We start from the raw sequence: 15,618 nt of genomic DNA on the forward strand, positions 1-15,618 counted from the left end.
TCTGCCACATTGCCCCCCTATCCACCCTGTCATAAGCCTTTTCCAAATCCATAAATGCCACAAAGACCTCTTTAGCCTTATCTAAATACTGTTCACTTATATGTTTCACTGTAAACACCTGGTCCACACACCCCCTACCTTTCCTAAAGCCTCCTTGTTCATCTGCTATCCTATTCTCCGTCTAACTCTTAATTCTTTCAATAATAACTCTACCATACACTTTACCAGGTATACTCAACAGACTTATCCCCCTATAATTTTTGCACTCTCTTTTGTCCCCTTTGCCTTTATACAAAGGAACTATGCATGCTCTCTGCCAATCCCTAGGTACCTTACCCTCTTCCATACATTTATTAAATAATTGCACCAACCACTCCAAAACTATATCCCCACCTGCTTTTAACATTTCTATCTTTATCCCATCAATCCCGGCTGCCTTACCCCCTTTCATTTTACCTACTGCCTCACGAACTTCCCCCACACTCACAACTGGCTCTTCCTCACTCCTACAAGATGTTATTCCTCCTTGCCCTATACACGAAATCACAGCTTCCCTATCTTCATCAACATTTAACAATTCCTCAAAATATTCCCTCCATCTTTCCAATACCTCTAACTCTCCATTTAATAACTCTCCTCTCCTGTCTTTAACTGACAAATCCATTTGTTCTCTAGGCTTCCTTAACTTATTAATCTCACTCCAAAACTTTTTCTTATTTTCAACAAAATTTGCTGATAACATCTCCCACTCTCTCATTTGCTCTTTTTTTACATTGCTTCACCATTCTCTTAATCTCTCTCTTTTTCTCCATATACTCTTCCCTCCTTGCTAGTACAGTAGTCCCCCCCAATTTCGCGGGGGTTCCATTCAAGGACCTCCCACGAATTCTGGATGCGGTTAAAAAAAAAAAACCTATAAATGCCTATTTTTATAGTTTAAACCTAAATATGCTCCCAAAACACCTTCAATTTAATTTCAAATTTAGCTTCATACATCACCCTTAAAAAAAAAATGTAAAGATAAACTTATATACAGTACTGTACTGCTATGTCTCCCACAGTGCTAGAATGTAAAATACTGATGTTACCCCCATATGTACTGTAATTCATGCAAGCCCGTTTTCTTTGGTGTACGTACGGTAAATATATGGTAATTTAGTAAAAGTAAAGTTAGATGTATGGGTACTCACCAATAATGAATGATACTATTTTCTCGACAGCGCTAAAAAATTTATACTACAGTACAATGGAATCCAAGTTTTGTTCGCCCTGAGTATCACATGCTTCGACTTTAGAACCTTTTTTTGGCTAAATTTTGTCCCGAGTTTCGCACTGTGCCCTGTGTTTCGTCTCGCGTACCAGACTTGTCTACCAGCCCGCGCCTGCGTGTCTCCCCTTGCAGCCATCATGTTTGATATACATAAAAACATTTCTAATCTTGTATAACCTGTCACTTCTGTCAGGCCTGGTTTTGTCAGAGAAGTGCAACATACGTAACAGTAAGATAAACTTGTTCACTGGGATGATTTCACTGAAGACCAGGGTAGAAATTAGCCGATCTGTGGACCAGTATGCTTTTATATTATGCTTATAGACATGAGGCATAAGCATTATTGTTGCAAAAAGCAAATACATTTCTGCAGCAGTCGTCTCTTTCCACCGGTGTAGTGTTGACTGTGGCGATATGATCGTATTTGCCATGGTGTACTCAAAATACTTATTACTTTCCCTGACAATAGTTTCCATCAATGGCTGGTCAAAGAATAATTCAAAGAATTCCAGTTCATTGGCCGTGGTTCCAAGGGGACAAGTAGGTAGAATTCCACTTTGAGAGTCATCAAAGTGGTGGGGCTTGGGAACAAAATTGGGATTTTGCTGCCAATCCCAGATACGGTTTGCTGGTGGATACTGGACATCATAGGCTGGTTGTGCGGGTGGTTGTGGTTGTGGTGGGCTGGTGGCTGACGCTCCGCTTTGTCTTTGAACTGAGGAGTCAGCAGCATGGGTCCCAGCCTGGGCTGGTGAGTCACGCATGGCGGTGCCACTACCATCACCACTACCACCATCTACTGATGCCTGTGGTCTATCCATGCCAAGTGTAGCCACATCATCCTCACTATCACTATCTAAACCTGGTGTAGGGCCATGGGATGTACTCCATCCCCTGGGCACAGCATAGGGTACACTACCCGAGCGCATGTGGCGGCGTACATACTGACGCTTCACTGGTGAATATGATTCCTCACTCTCACTACTCGAATGATCGTCAAGCGTAATAAAATCACAATCCACGTCACTATCATCATCATTACTGAAGTCAGAGGCCTGACCACGCAAAAATATTAGTTTTCTCTTGCGTTGAGGTACAACTGACCGTGGCTGACGAGTGCCCACACCAGAGGTAGAAGGTTGAGGATCGTCAGGGTTTTCTGCACTATTATCAATATCCTGGTCATTCCTTTCGGTCACTAACTGATCAAAGCCATAGAATTCATCTTCATTTCCACTTCCATCAGTGTCAGAACTATCAGATAGGAAGAGGAGAGTCCCAATTTTCCGTGGAGTGAGAGCTGACTTGCTACAAGGGATGGTGAACAAGGGTAACTGAGCCGGCGTTCCCACAATGCTATGCGGGCGCCTAGATTTTTTGTTTATGGCGCACACCCACCACGCAGACCCGTTTTCTCACATGTAGGCCTATGATCGCTTTTGCGCTAAATTTGACGGCGCTAGAATTTTGGCGTAGATCTACAGTTTGGACACTCAACGTGAAGCTGTAGATCTATGGGACGGACCCTGAAAGGGTTAACTTGAAGGCTAACAGTCAAAACAAACACAGCCTATGTTTTTTAAGCTGCTTAATCCACTGTCACAATCCCATTGAAATCTGATAAAAAAAAAAAGTTGGTGATTCTGCTCGCCCCTCCTTTAAGAGTGTAGCAGTTAAGCGATTGAGCGATAGATAAAGGACAAAATGAAATAAACTCCTGAGAACGTAAGCTGCTCTGCCTATTTTCTACAAGGTATGTAAATGGTGTATGTACACCAGTTAATTTGTACATTATGCAGTTTGCCTCACAAACTATTTTTTTCTCTTATACTAACACATCTGAAGGAGGAACCGCTGTCCTCCACTGCCACCACATACGTAATGGCATACATATTTATTCATTCTAGAATGTATATCAGGTTTTTATGTTATTTATATTGTTTGTCATATTAAATGAATTGTGATAGATAAATAAGCCGTAGAGTTGATAATAGCATCGTATTAAAGTACTATTTTGTCATGCCTCCTGACAGCAGGAACAGATTAATTGGATTTACATTATTCCTTATGAGAATCCTTATGAGAATATTGCTTCGACTTTAGGCTGTTTCGACTTTAGCCCTAGCTCCTGGAATGGATTAAGGACGACACTCGGGGTTCCACTGTATTATATTTTATGTAGAAATATTGTTGATTTTTTTGTTAATATTTATGTTATTAAATTATATTTTTCATAATATTTAGCATTAAAACGCATAAAAAAATTACAGTACAGTGGACCCCCGCATAACGATCAGCTCCCAACTCCACCAATTATGTAAGTGTATTTTTGTAAGTGCTTTTGTAGGTGTATTTTTGGGGGTCTGAAATGGACTAATCTAATTCACAATATTTCTTATGGGAACAAATTCGGTCTGTAACGGCACCCAAACAGACTTCTGGATTGAAATAATGTCGTTATGCGGGGGTCCACTGTATATGCATATTGCCAAGGAAAAAGGCAAAAAAAATTCCGTGAATTTGCGGGGATTTCTGCGAACAATTATTAGTTAGGTTCTAAGGAAAAATCCGTGAATTATTGAAGCTGTGAATTATGAGCCGTGAATTCACGGGGCTCCACTGTACACCTTAAGGATTAATAGAATTTCTTAAAATGTGCATACATTTATTTATAGCATGGTTAGCTGCTGTACTAAATGTGTACATGCACTGCTTTTACACTTCTCTCTACAGCAATTTGAATACATCAGGTACAGAAGAGTTTACATGATAGCCATGCATAGTTTAACCCTTTGACTGTTTTCGACGTATAAATACGTCTTACGAGCCAATGTTTCTGACGTATATGTACTCAATAATTCTAGCGGCTTCAAATCAAGCAGGAGAAAGCTGGTAGGCCCACATGTGAGAGAATGGGTCTGTGTGGTCAGTGTGCACCACATAAAAAAAATCTTGGAGCACACATTGCGTAATGAGAAAAAAAAAACTGATCTTTTTTTTGGAATAAAACGCCGACTTTGAGGTGTATTTTCATATAGTATTTATTGTTGTATTTGCGTTTTCATGGTCTTAGGTGATAAAATGGAAAACATATTACAGAAATAGAGATGATTTTCGTTACTTTGACGATGAAAACGACCTTGAAACTGACCTCAAAGTAGCGGAAATGTTCGATTTTTACCAATGTTCAGGAGTAAATAAATCACACCACACGTCCAATACACGTCAACTGGGGAGTCTAATATTCTTTCACTAGTGCACTGATATTATTTATACCATTTTTACAATAATGCAGTAGTCTGCATAACAGTAAATTTTGTATTTTTTTTGTATGAATAAAAAATCAAAATAGAAAGCAATAATAATATAAGAGGGGCCTAGAGATGTGACTAATGAACAGAGCATATGTTATTTTAGTGCCACGAATGTCTACCTTGTTTATTCTGGACCCTATTTTGAAATTGGCATCTTTTTTAGTTTGCGTGAAATTGGCCAAATTGCCAATTTCTGACCACCATATTGGGTAGTCCAAATTAGTAAATGGGAGGTTTCTTGTACTCATCTGATAGATAAAATGGAGTTCTAAAGAAATAGCTATGAGGTTGGTCAACTGGAACAATGGAATTGGCTGAAAATAGGGCTCGAAGTCGGCGAAATCGCCGATACGCATATGTCGCCGAGACCGCTAACTTCGCGGGAGCATAATTCCATGAGTTTTCGACCAAATTTCGAACTTTTGGTGTCATTACCATCGGGAAAAGATTCTCTATCATTTCATAAGAAAAAATTATTTTTTTTTTTTCAAAAATTGAGCGACATAGAATGACAGTTTCAGAAAGGGGCCTGAAACAGTCAAAGGGTTAAGTAAGCTTTAGCTGAAGTAATAAATAGCCTTAATGTTATTTATATAGACACAATTGGGAAGTATTATTTATATACATAATTGGTTAGGCTTTGCTAAATGATACTTAGGTATTTGTCAGACAATTTAGGAAAATCATTTAGCCAGACTTGAAACTGAAGGTTCCTGGGAAATACAATGCCTACAATTTAAAGGGTCATATGAACTGTGATGTCAGCGCACTTCTGGAGTTCTGGCAGGACAGTGATTAAATGAATGATGGTGAATGTGTTTCCTATTTTTTGGATTCCCCTACTTTTGTGGGAGATGTCTGGTGTATTTTATAAATAAGTCATACTAATAGAATTTTTATTTTCAGATATGATTTCATATCTGTTCCACTTGCTCATCCAAGATTTATCAGAGAACATGTGGAAGGTGATGCTAAGAAGCGGATTGGGGCCTTCACTCGGTCAGACTTACTTCTCAGCAGTTCAGGTATGCTTTACTCCATACCTTTTTATTAGTTTTAATGTTTTTTTTCTTGTTCAGTACAGCACTGGTTTGTGGACTGGGTAGCTCTTTCATGAGTTGGGTTCTTTAGCACTGCCTTGTCTCTTGGATTGTGTTGTTTTTAGGCAATTAGACTAATTGAAATACATTTACTAAGCTAAACTCTCCTGTGAATTGAAAAAATAGTTATGGCCTTGTCCCCAGGCTCCCCTCCAAGCTGATGTAGGATGATGCAGTTGGGCCCCTACTTACGTTGTTTCCACTCCAAATGTTCCTTACTTATGATACTGGCACTTTAACTATGATGTACTTGTGGCTAGTTTTAAGTGTTCTTCTACCTTTGTAGCCCATCTGGTTTTAAGTGTTCTGCCTTTGTAGCCCATCCTGATTTCAAAATAGGGTCCAGAATAAACAGTGCAGACATTCCTGGGACTAAAATAACATTTCCTCTGTTTATTAGTTACATTTCCAGGCTTTACAGATGAATTCCATTTTGATTTTTTATTCACATTAAGAATTTTTATTCATGCAAAAAAATAGAAGATTTACTGTTATGCAATATTGTAATAATTGTATAAATAATATCAGCGCATTAGTGAACGCACATTAGACCCACCAGCTGATGTGTATTGGACACGTGATGTGATTTTGTTTACTCTTGAACATCGGGAAAAATCATTCATTTCCGCTGCTTTGGGCTCAGTAATAAAACCAATCAAAATCATCTCTATTTCTGTAATATAGCTTCTATTCTCTCAAATGAGGCCAAGAAACTGCGAATACAACTGTAAAAAACATAAGAAAATACACTGCAAAATCGCTGTTTTAATCCAAAAACATGGTCACAGTTTTTTTCTCATTATGCACTGCGTGCTGCAGGATTTGTTTTATATGGTGTACACTTACCACATTGATGCATTCTCTCATATCTAGGCCCAAATTTACTGCTCGCAACTTACCTGAGTAAGTTGAGCTCATGACAGTACTACGGCTTGGACCCTGGCTTCAAAGTCATAGAACTATGGGACGGACCCTCAAAGGGTTAGGAAAGCATTTAATTGATATTGTATTATGTCCTGATATATGTATGTAGTTAAACACATTATGAATTTACAGAATGGAGCAGCCTGATTGTGGGACGTATTAGTGCAACTGCTATTCTCAACCTAGAATCTTCAGTCAGCAGCCTTCGCATGAACAGTGAGGAAACCATCAATCAAGAACTGACTTTTGCCGCCCATTTGGGTCTTCCTGCCGTGATGTTCTCTCTCTCTACAGACCGGTGCACCAACATCGCTAGAATAATTCATAATAGAGTTGTCCAGGGAGTATGTTATCAGGTATGTTGTCTATACTACAGGGTTTTCACTGATGTTGAATTACAATTGATTCTGTGTAGTGTGACTTTGTAAGCACAACTGAAAAAATGCATCAAAATTAAATAGTATGTGAAAAGGCCTATATTTAGTGTTTTTCTTTTTTGGATATCACTTTTCCAAATGAATTTGCAAAAAAATTGCATTGTATAGATGAGCATTACAAGAAAGCTGGCTGTGTGATAATTTTAATTTAACCTTTTCACTGTTGTGACTGTTGAAATTAAATATCTCGTCAGTGTTGCAGTTTTTCCAGAAAATAATAATTTTAGCTTCTGAAGTTGTAGTTATTCTGAAGGTAATGATAAAGAGGCAAAATTTGATGGAAATCTCAGGGAATTAGGCAGGCATGAAGCTAGAGGTCAGGGAGCACTGTACTCAACTACAATCTCAGCCTATTTTAGCCCTTTCAGTGACTGTGGCATAGGACTGCACCGTGAGCTCAGCTCACTTAAACTCTTCCTAACTGATAGTTCTGACTCTGATGAAAGTAGAAAAGAAGAGGAATTTTATGGCTTTGATCAATTAGTGACCGAAAGCAATTACCAGGATATCGAAGATAGTGCAGAAAATCCTGACAATCCTCAACCTTCTACCTCTTGTGTGGGCACATTTCAGTCATGTTCACTTGTGCCTCGTCACAAGAGAACACTAATATTTTTGCATGGCCAGGCCTCAGACTTCAGTAATGATGATGATAGTGATGTGGACTGTGATTTTATTGCTCTTGATGATCATTTGAGTGTGATAGTGATGAATCATATATACCAGTGAAGCGTCAGTATATACGCCGCCGCATGTGCTTGAGTAGTGTTCCCTATGCAGTGCCAAGGGGACGGAGTACATCCCGTGACCCTACACCAGGAATAGACAGTGAAAGTGAGGATGATGTGGCTACACTTGGCATGGATAGACCACAGGCATCAGTGAGTGGTGGTATTGGTGGTGATAGTGGTGGTGGTGGTGGTGGTAGTGCCATGGCCATGCATGATTCACCAGCCCAGGCTGGGACCCACGTCGCTGACTCATCGGATCAAAGAGAAAGCGGAGCATCATCCACCACCACACCACAACTACAACTACATCCACAACCAGTTTATGATGTCCAGTATCCACCAGCAAACCGCATCTTGGATTGGCAGCAAAATTCCAATTTTGTTCCCAATCCCCATCAGTTTGACGACTCTCAAAGTGGAATACTACCAGCTTGTTCCCTTCGAAACACTGCAAATGAACTGGAATTCTTTGAACTATTCTTTTACCAGCCTTTGATGGAAATTATTGTCAGGGAAAATAACAAGTATGTATTTTGAGTACACAATGGCAAATACAACCATATCACTACAGTCAAGACTATACCGGTGGAAAGAGACAACTGTGGCTGAAATGTATTTGCTTTTTGCAACAATAATGCATATGCATCATGTCTATAAGCATAATATAAAATCATACTGGTCCACAGATCGGCTATTTTGTACCCAAGCCTTCAGTGAAATCATCCCAGTGAACAGGCTTATCTTACCGTTACATATGTTGCATATCTCTTACAAAACCAGGCCTGACAGAAGTGACAGGTTATACAAGATTAGAAATGTTTTTATGTATCTGGAACAAAAGTTCAACATGTACTTTTACCCATTCAAGAATCTTGTAATTGATAAGTCTTGGATTTTGTTCAAAGGTAGACTGTTGTTCAAGCAGTATATACCGAGCAAGAGGAAACGCTTCAGTATAAAACTGTTTGTACTCTGTGATTGTGACAGTGGCCTGGTATTGGATATTATTGTATACACAGGAAGTAAACATTCAAAGATACCAGGATGTTATTGGGTATCTCAGGTGACGTAGGGAGAAACATGATGGCACCTTATCTTGATAAGCGGCATACATTATATACTGATAACTGGTACACAAGCCCATTACTCAGTGATTTCTTGTGAGTAAACATGAAAGATGTGTGTGGCAGAGTGCGTTCTAATCGTAAACATATGCCCAGGTTCAACGCAGGCACTCATGCTTTTGAGGTGCAGCTGTTTACTGCCATTGACATCATGGCATTATGGTGGCATGACAAGCGAGATGTCACATTGTTGACAACCATTCGCCCTAACAAAATGAAAGACAGTGGCAAAGTTGATAGAGTGACTAATGAACGTATTCGAAAACCAGCAACTGTGATAGATTATACACAAAACATGAGTTTGGTTGACAAATGTGACATGCAATCTGCATGTCAATCGACAATTGGCTTTGTCGATTGTGTTCATAAGAGTTACAAGTGGTATATGAAACTTTTCTTCCATCTCATGGAAATTTCGATGCTCAATGCATATAATATGTACCAAATAAAGACCAGCAACAGACCACCGTATGGTGAATTTTGTTTGTTGTCAGACAACTCATAATAAAGTACCAGGTAACAACACCTGCTATACAAACCCGTCCTCAAACTCCTCAGGAAATACCCAAGCGTTTGAGGAGGGAAGGTAATCACTTCCCAATACAGCTTCCTGCAACTAAGAAGAAATGGGCTCAGAGGAGATGTTGTCTGTGCACAAACAAAATGATGGGAACAAAGACACTCGGTTTATGTGTGAGGAATGTAAGGTATCTCTGTGCATGATACCTTGTTTCAAGGACTCCCACAGACTGCAGCAGTTCTAGAAACATGTCCAGTAACTGTACATATGAAAATATATAATAGAACATTAGTAATATACAATATTTGTGCATGTTTATTGTTGTAAACAATCCTGCTAAACAATATTATAATAATAACTTCAGTGCAGTTATTGTGTTTAATACAGTGAGTGTATACAGTAGACCGTCATTTAACACAGTAGTTACGTTCCTGAAAATGCCATGTTAGGTAAAAATCCGTGTCAGATGAACTGGAGAACTTACGGGAAAAAATAGGGTTACATTCCTGAGAGCCCTAAAAAAGACAAACAACTTTTTTAGGCCTCCACATCGTACAACAATAAAAGTGAATATGTATTTGTTGTTCATTGTTGTGATGTATTATGTTGTTTTTACTGCTTAACTACAAATGTAACAGAAATAATAGTATTGTTTGCCTTAAATTGTGGGTGCTGGTGTTTGTGGATGATTGTTTAGAGAGTGGAGAGTTATGTTGTGGCCCTACTGGGCTGAGGTGGATGGTAGAAGTCAATTGATTCAGTCAGTCAGACAAGTCATTCAGTAAGTCAGTCAAGTCATTCAGTAAGTCGATCAAGTCATTCAGTAAGTCAAGTCATTTAGTAAGACAGTCAATTGATTCAGTAAGTCAGTCAAGTCATTCAGTCAGTCAAGTCATTCAGTAAGTCAGTCAAGTGATTGAGTAAGTCAGTCAAGTGATTGAGTAAGTCAGTCAAGTGATTGAGTAAGTCAGTCAAGTAATTCAGTAAGTCAGTCAAGTGATTCAGTAAGTCAGTCAAGTGATTCAGTAAGTCAGTCAAGTGATTCAGTAAGTCAGTCAAGTGATTCAGTAAGTCAGTCAAGTGATTCAGTAAGTCAGTCAAGTGATTCAGTAAGTCAGTCAAGTGATTCAGTAAGTCAGTCAAGTGATTCAGTAAGTCAGTCAAGTGATTCAGTAAGTCAGTCAAGTGATTCAGTAAGTCAGTCAAGTGATTCAGTAAGTCGGTCAAGTGATTCAGTAAGTCGGTCAAGTCATTCAGTAAGTCGGTCAAGTCATTCAGTAAGTCAGTCAAGTGACTCAGTCAAGTGACTGCTTACACCTTTTTTTGCCACTTTGAGCAACACTGGTATGCTTACTGGATGTCATGAGTGCTTGGCAGATACAAGATCGACCAATTAAAAGATCAAAATACAATTCACAATTGCAAGCTTGTAGCAGAGAAGTTGGACTGGACACAAATGAAGTACAAATGCTTGGATGGTGGGGGTGGGGGACGGCGGGAGGTCTCCCCTGCTGATCCACAACAAGGCGGCCGCTTGAGGAAACAGGAAGTTTTCTTTCCTTCCCGCAAACTGAACGGTGTTAAATTCATCTTACGACGTGTTACATAAAATTATGCCGTAATTCTTCAATTGTGCTATACCCAAATCGTGCCAAATAAACTCGTGCTAAATGATGGTCTACTGTATATATACATTATATACAGTGTTGGTCTCACAGGCCACAAATGTTACTAGAAAAAAGAAAAAAGTATAAAAAAACGTAAAATAAAGAAATGCGATTTTGCGGTACTGATCAGAATTTTTTTTTTTATCTTCACAAAAGTATCTTTAATTCTGTAATTTTTTTTTTTTAATTTCTTGGACACTGAGACACCCATTGAAACTGCCTCTGGACCCTGAAAGGGTTAACAGTGACTTTGTGGTGTATCTCATATGGTTTTTATGATTGTTTTCTTGGTTTCTTGGTCTCGTTTGATAGAATGGAAGATACATTACAGAAAAAGAGACAATTGGTTGCAGTAATGAAAATACAGTAAGGCTCCGCTTTACGGCGTTCAGCTAATACGGCGATTTCAAATTATGACCAAAATTTGCTATACGGCAAGTGGTCTTTCAAATACGGCGCGCCCCACCTGGTTTGTTTACATTCTCCGTGGACACATCTATTATGTCTGGAAACTTTCCAAAATTTCAAGTGTTTTAAAGTTAATGCATATTTTATATGTACTCTAATAATTATGCTTATGTGTACCTGTACCTAAATATACTTACACACTGTGCTGGCATGCAGGTACACATTAAAAATCCCTAAGGCTCTCTCAACTCATGACACCTTAGTAATACTACGTAATAATAATCTCTCTTGGGCACATTAAATGTCTTATTTTACGTTAATATAGACGTTTTTATTAATCCATCTATGATATTTTCTTCAATATTATATAAGAAACACATTACATAGCATATAACATTATATATACACCCACAGAATAAAAATTGACATAAATATGAGATTTGTTTACAAAGTGGCTTTGTAGGAGTGTGGGAAGAATTAGGTTTTCTCTAGTCAAACACTGGGGGATAACTGCAGATAAATATTCCTTTCGTATGCCTTCACTCTATATATAGCAATTCATGACCCTTGCGAGTTTAGTGCTTTATTATGAATATAATAATATATTGTAATAATAACATGTAATAATAATAATAATAATAATGATTTGTAGCAATAATAATAATAATAATAATAGGTTGGTAGACAGCAACCACCCAGGGAGGTACTACCATCCTGCCCAGTGAGTGTGAAACGAAAGCCTGTAATTGTTTTACATAATGGTAGGATTGCTGTTGTCTTTTGTCTGTCTCATAAATATGCAAGATTACAGGTACGTCTTGCTACTTCTACTTACACTTAGGTCACAATACACATACATGTACTTATTTATTTATACACACTCCTCTGAGTTTTCTTTGATTTTATCTTAATAGTTCTTGGTCTTATTACTTTTCCTTTTATATCCATGGGGAAGTGGAATAAGAATCTTTCCTCCGTAAGCCATGGGTGTTGTAAAAGTCAACTAAAATGCCGGGAACAATGAGTTAGTAACCCCTTTTCCTGTAATAATTAATAAAAAGAATAAGAAGAAAATTGTCAAAGTGGGAAGTCTGAATGTGTGTGGATGTTGTGCGAATGATAAGAAAGAGATGATTGTGGATGTTATAAATGAGAAGAAGCTGGATGTCCTGGCTTTAAGTGAAACAAAGCTGAAGGGGGTGGGAGAGTTTCAGTGGAGAGGAATAAATTGGATTGGGTCAGGGGTTTCAAATAGAGTTAGAGCTACAAAAGGAGTAGCAATAATGTTGAAGGATAAGTTATGGCAGGAAAAGAGGGACTATAAATGTATTAATTCAAGGATTATGTGGAGTAAAATAAAGGTTGGATGTGAGAAGTGGGTTATAGTAAGCGTATATGCACCTGGAGAAGAGAGAAATGTAGAGGAGAGAGAGAGAGATTTTGGGAAATGTTGAGTGAATGTGTGGGGAGTTTTGAACCAAGTGTGAGAGTAATGGTGGTTGGGGATTTCAGTGCTAAAGTGGGGCAACAATATTGTGGAGGGAGTAGTAGGTAAATTTGGGGTGCCAGGGGTAAACGAAAATGGGGAGCCTTTAATTGAGCTATGTGTAGAAAGAGGTTTGGTATAAGTAATACATATTTTATGAAGAAGAGGATAAATAAATATACAAGGTATGATATAGCACATAATGAAAGTAGTTTGTTAGATTATGTATTGGTGGGTAAAAGGTTGATGGGTAGGCTCCAGGATTTACACGTTTATAGAGGGGCAACTGACATATCGGATCATTATTTAGTTGTAGCTACAGTTAGAGTAAGAGGTAGATGGGAAAAGAGGAAAATGGCAACCACAATTAAGAGGGAGGTGAAAGTGTATAAACTAAGGGAGGAGGAAGTTCGGGTGAGATATAAGCAACTATTGGCAGAAAGGTGGGCTAGTGCAAGCATGAGTAGTGGGAGGGTTGAAGAGAGTTGGAATAGTTTTAAAAATGCAGTATTAGAATGTGGGGCAGAAGTTTGGGGTTATAGGAGGGTGGGTGCAGGAGGAAAGAGGAGTGATTGGTGGAATGATGAAGTAAAGGGTGTGATAAAAGAGAAAAAGTTAGCTTATGAGAGGTTTTTACAAAGCAGAAGTGTTATAAGAAGAGTAGAGTACAGTGGACCCCCGGTTCGCGAAGTCACTGGTAACCGATAAATCCGGTATCCGAAGCGTTATATTGCCAAAAAATTGCCCCGGTTCCCATAACAAAACCCGGTATGCAATACGATTCGTACGAGACGTGTCCACATGTGGCCTGAACTGCCCCGTGTGTGCCAGTGTTTACAAGCCAGCCAGTGTGCGCGCATCTAAGGATACATTCGGTACATTCCATATTATCCATATTATCACTGTTTCTGGTGCTTGTTTCTGCAAAATAAGTCACCATGGGTCCCAAGAAAGCTTCTAGTGCCAACCAAGGGTGCTAATGACTATTGAAATGAAGAAAGAGATAATTGCAAAGTATGAAAGTGGAGTGCGTGTGTCGGACCTGGCCAAGTTGTATATAAATCCCAATCAACCATCTCTACTATAGTGAGCAGGAAAATGGCAGTCAAGGAAGCTGTTCTTGCAAAAGGTGCAACTGTGATTACAAAACAGCGATCGCAAGTGTTAGAAAATGTTGAGAGACTGTTACTGGTGTGGATAAATGAAAAACAGATAGCTGGAGATAGCATCTCTCAAGCAATTATTTGTGAAAAGGCTAGGCAGTTGCATGAGGATTTAATTAGAAAAATGCCTGCAACTAGTGGTGATGTGAGTGAATTTAAGGCCAGCAAAGGTTGGTTTGAAAGATTTAAGAATCGTAGTGGCATACATAGTGTGATTAGGCATGGTGAGGCTGCCAGTTCAGACCAGAAAGTGGCTGAAAAATATGTGCATGAATTCAAGGAGTACATAGAGGCTGAAGGATTGAAACCTGAATAAGTGTTTAATTGTGACAAAACAGGCCTGTTTTGGAAGAAATTGCCAAGCAGGACCTACATTACTCAGGAGGAAAAGGCACTCCCAGGACATAAGCCTGTGAAAGACAGGCTTACTCTTCTCATGTGTGCCAATGCTATTGGTGATTGCAAAGTTAAGCCTTTATTAGTGTATCACTCAGAAACTCCCAGAGCGTTCAGGCAAAAGAATATCCTCAAGGCTAATTTATGTGTGCTGTGGAGGGCAAACACTAAGGCATGGGTCACTGGGGACTTTTTCTATGACTGGTTACACCATGCATTTGCCCCCTCTGTGAAAAATTACCTAATTGAAAAGAAATTAGACCTTAAGTGCCTCCTGGTGTTAGACAATGCCCCTGGTCATTCTACAGACTTGTCAGTCAGAGCGACTTTGTGGGGACATGAGCTTCATTAAGGTCAAGTTTTTGCCTCCTAATACCACTCCTCTCCTGCAGCCCATGGACCAGCAGGTCATTTCCAACTTCAAGAAACTGTACACAAAAGCTATGTTTGAAAGGTGCTTTGAAGTGACCACAGAAACTCTATTGACTCTAAAGGAGTTTTGGAAGGATCACTTTAATATCCTCAATTGTGTAAACTTTATAGGTAAGGCTTGGGAGGGAGTGACTAAGAGGACCTTGAGCTCTGCTTGGAAGAAACTGTTGCCAGAATGTGTAGACAAAAGGGATTTTGAAGGGTTTGAGGCTAACCCTGAGAATCCTATGCCAGTTGAGGAATCCATTGTGGCATTGGGAAAGTCCTTGGGGTTGGAGGTTAGTGGGGAGGATGTGGAAGAGTTGGTGGAGGAGGACAATGACGAACTAACCACTGATGAGCTGCTAGATCATCTTAAACAGCAAGAGGCCAGACCTGAGGAAACTGCTTCGGAGGAGGGGATGGAGAAAGTGAGGAAGTTGCCTACTTCAAAGATTAAGGAAATGTGTGCAAAGTGGCTTGAAGTGCAAACCTTTTTTGATGAAAATCACCCTGACACAGCTACTGCAAGCCGTGTTGGCAACCTGTACACTGACAATGTTGTGAACCACTTTAGACAAGTCATAAAGGAGCGAGAGGTACAGGTCTCTATGGACAGATATGTTGTGCGACAGAAGTCCAGTGACTCTCAAGCTGGTCCCAGTGG

At 39.2% G+C, this 15,618-nt stretch overlaps 1 protein-coding gene across 3 annotated transcripts in view; it reads left to right on the forward strand.

Annotated features, from left to right (window-relative positions):
* Window positions 1-15,618, forward strand: part of csul (protein arginine N-methyltransferase 5) — a 160,928-nt gene that overhangs the window by 15,509 nt on the left and 129,801 nt on the right. For all 3 annotated transcript variants that reach the window (XM_070084649.1, XM_070084651.1, XM_070084650.1), the window contains exons 2-3: window positions 5,491-5,609; window positions 6,741-6,964. In XM_070084649.1, the coding sequence (XP_069940750.1) occupies window positions 5,491-5,609; window positions 6,741-6,964 (343 nt within the window). The remainder of the gene's footprint in view (window positions 1-5,490; window positions 5,610-6,740; window positions 6,965-15,618) is intronic.

This window comes from Cherax quadricarinatus, chromosome 13, assembly GCF_038502225.1.
Source record: "Cherax quadricarinatus isolate ZL_2023a chromosome 13, ASM3850222v1, whole genome shotgun sequence".
In the NCBI taxonomy this organism is placed as follows: domain Eukaryota; kingdom Metazoa; phylum Arthropoda; class Malacostraca; order Decapoda; family Parastacidae; genus Cherax; species Cherax quadricarinatus.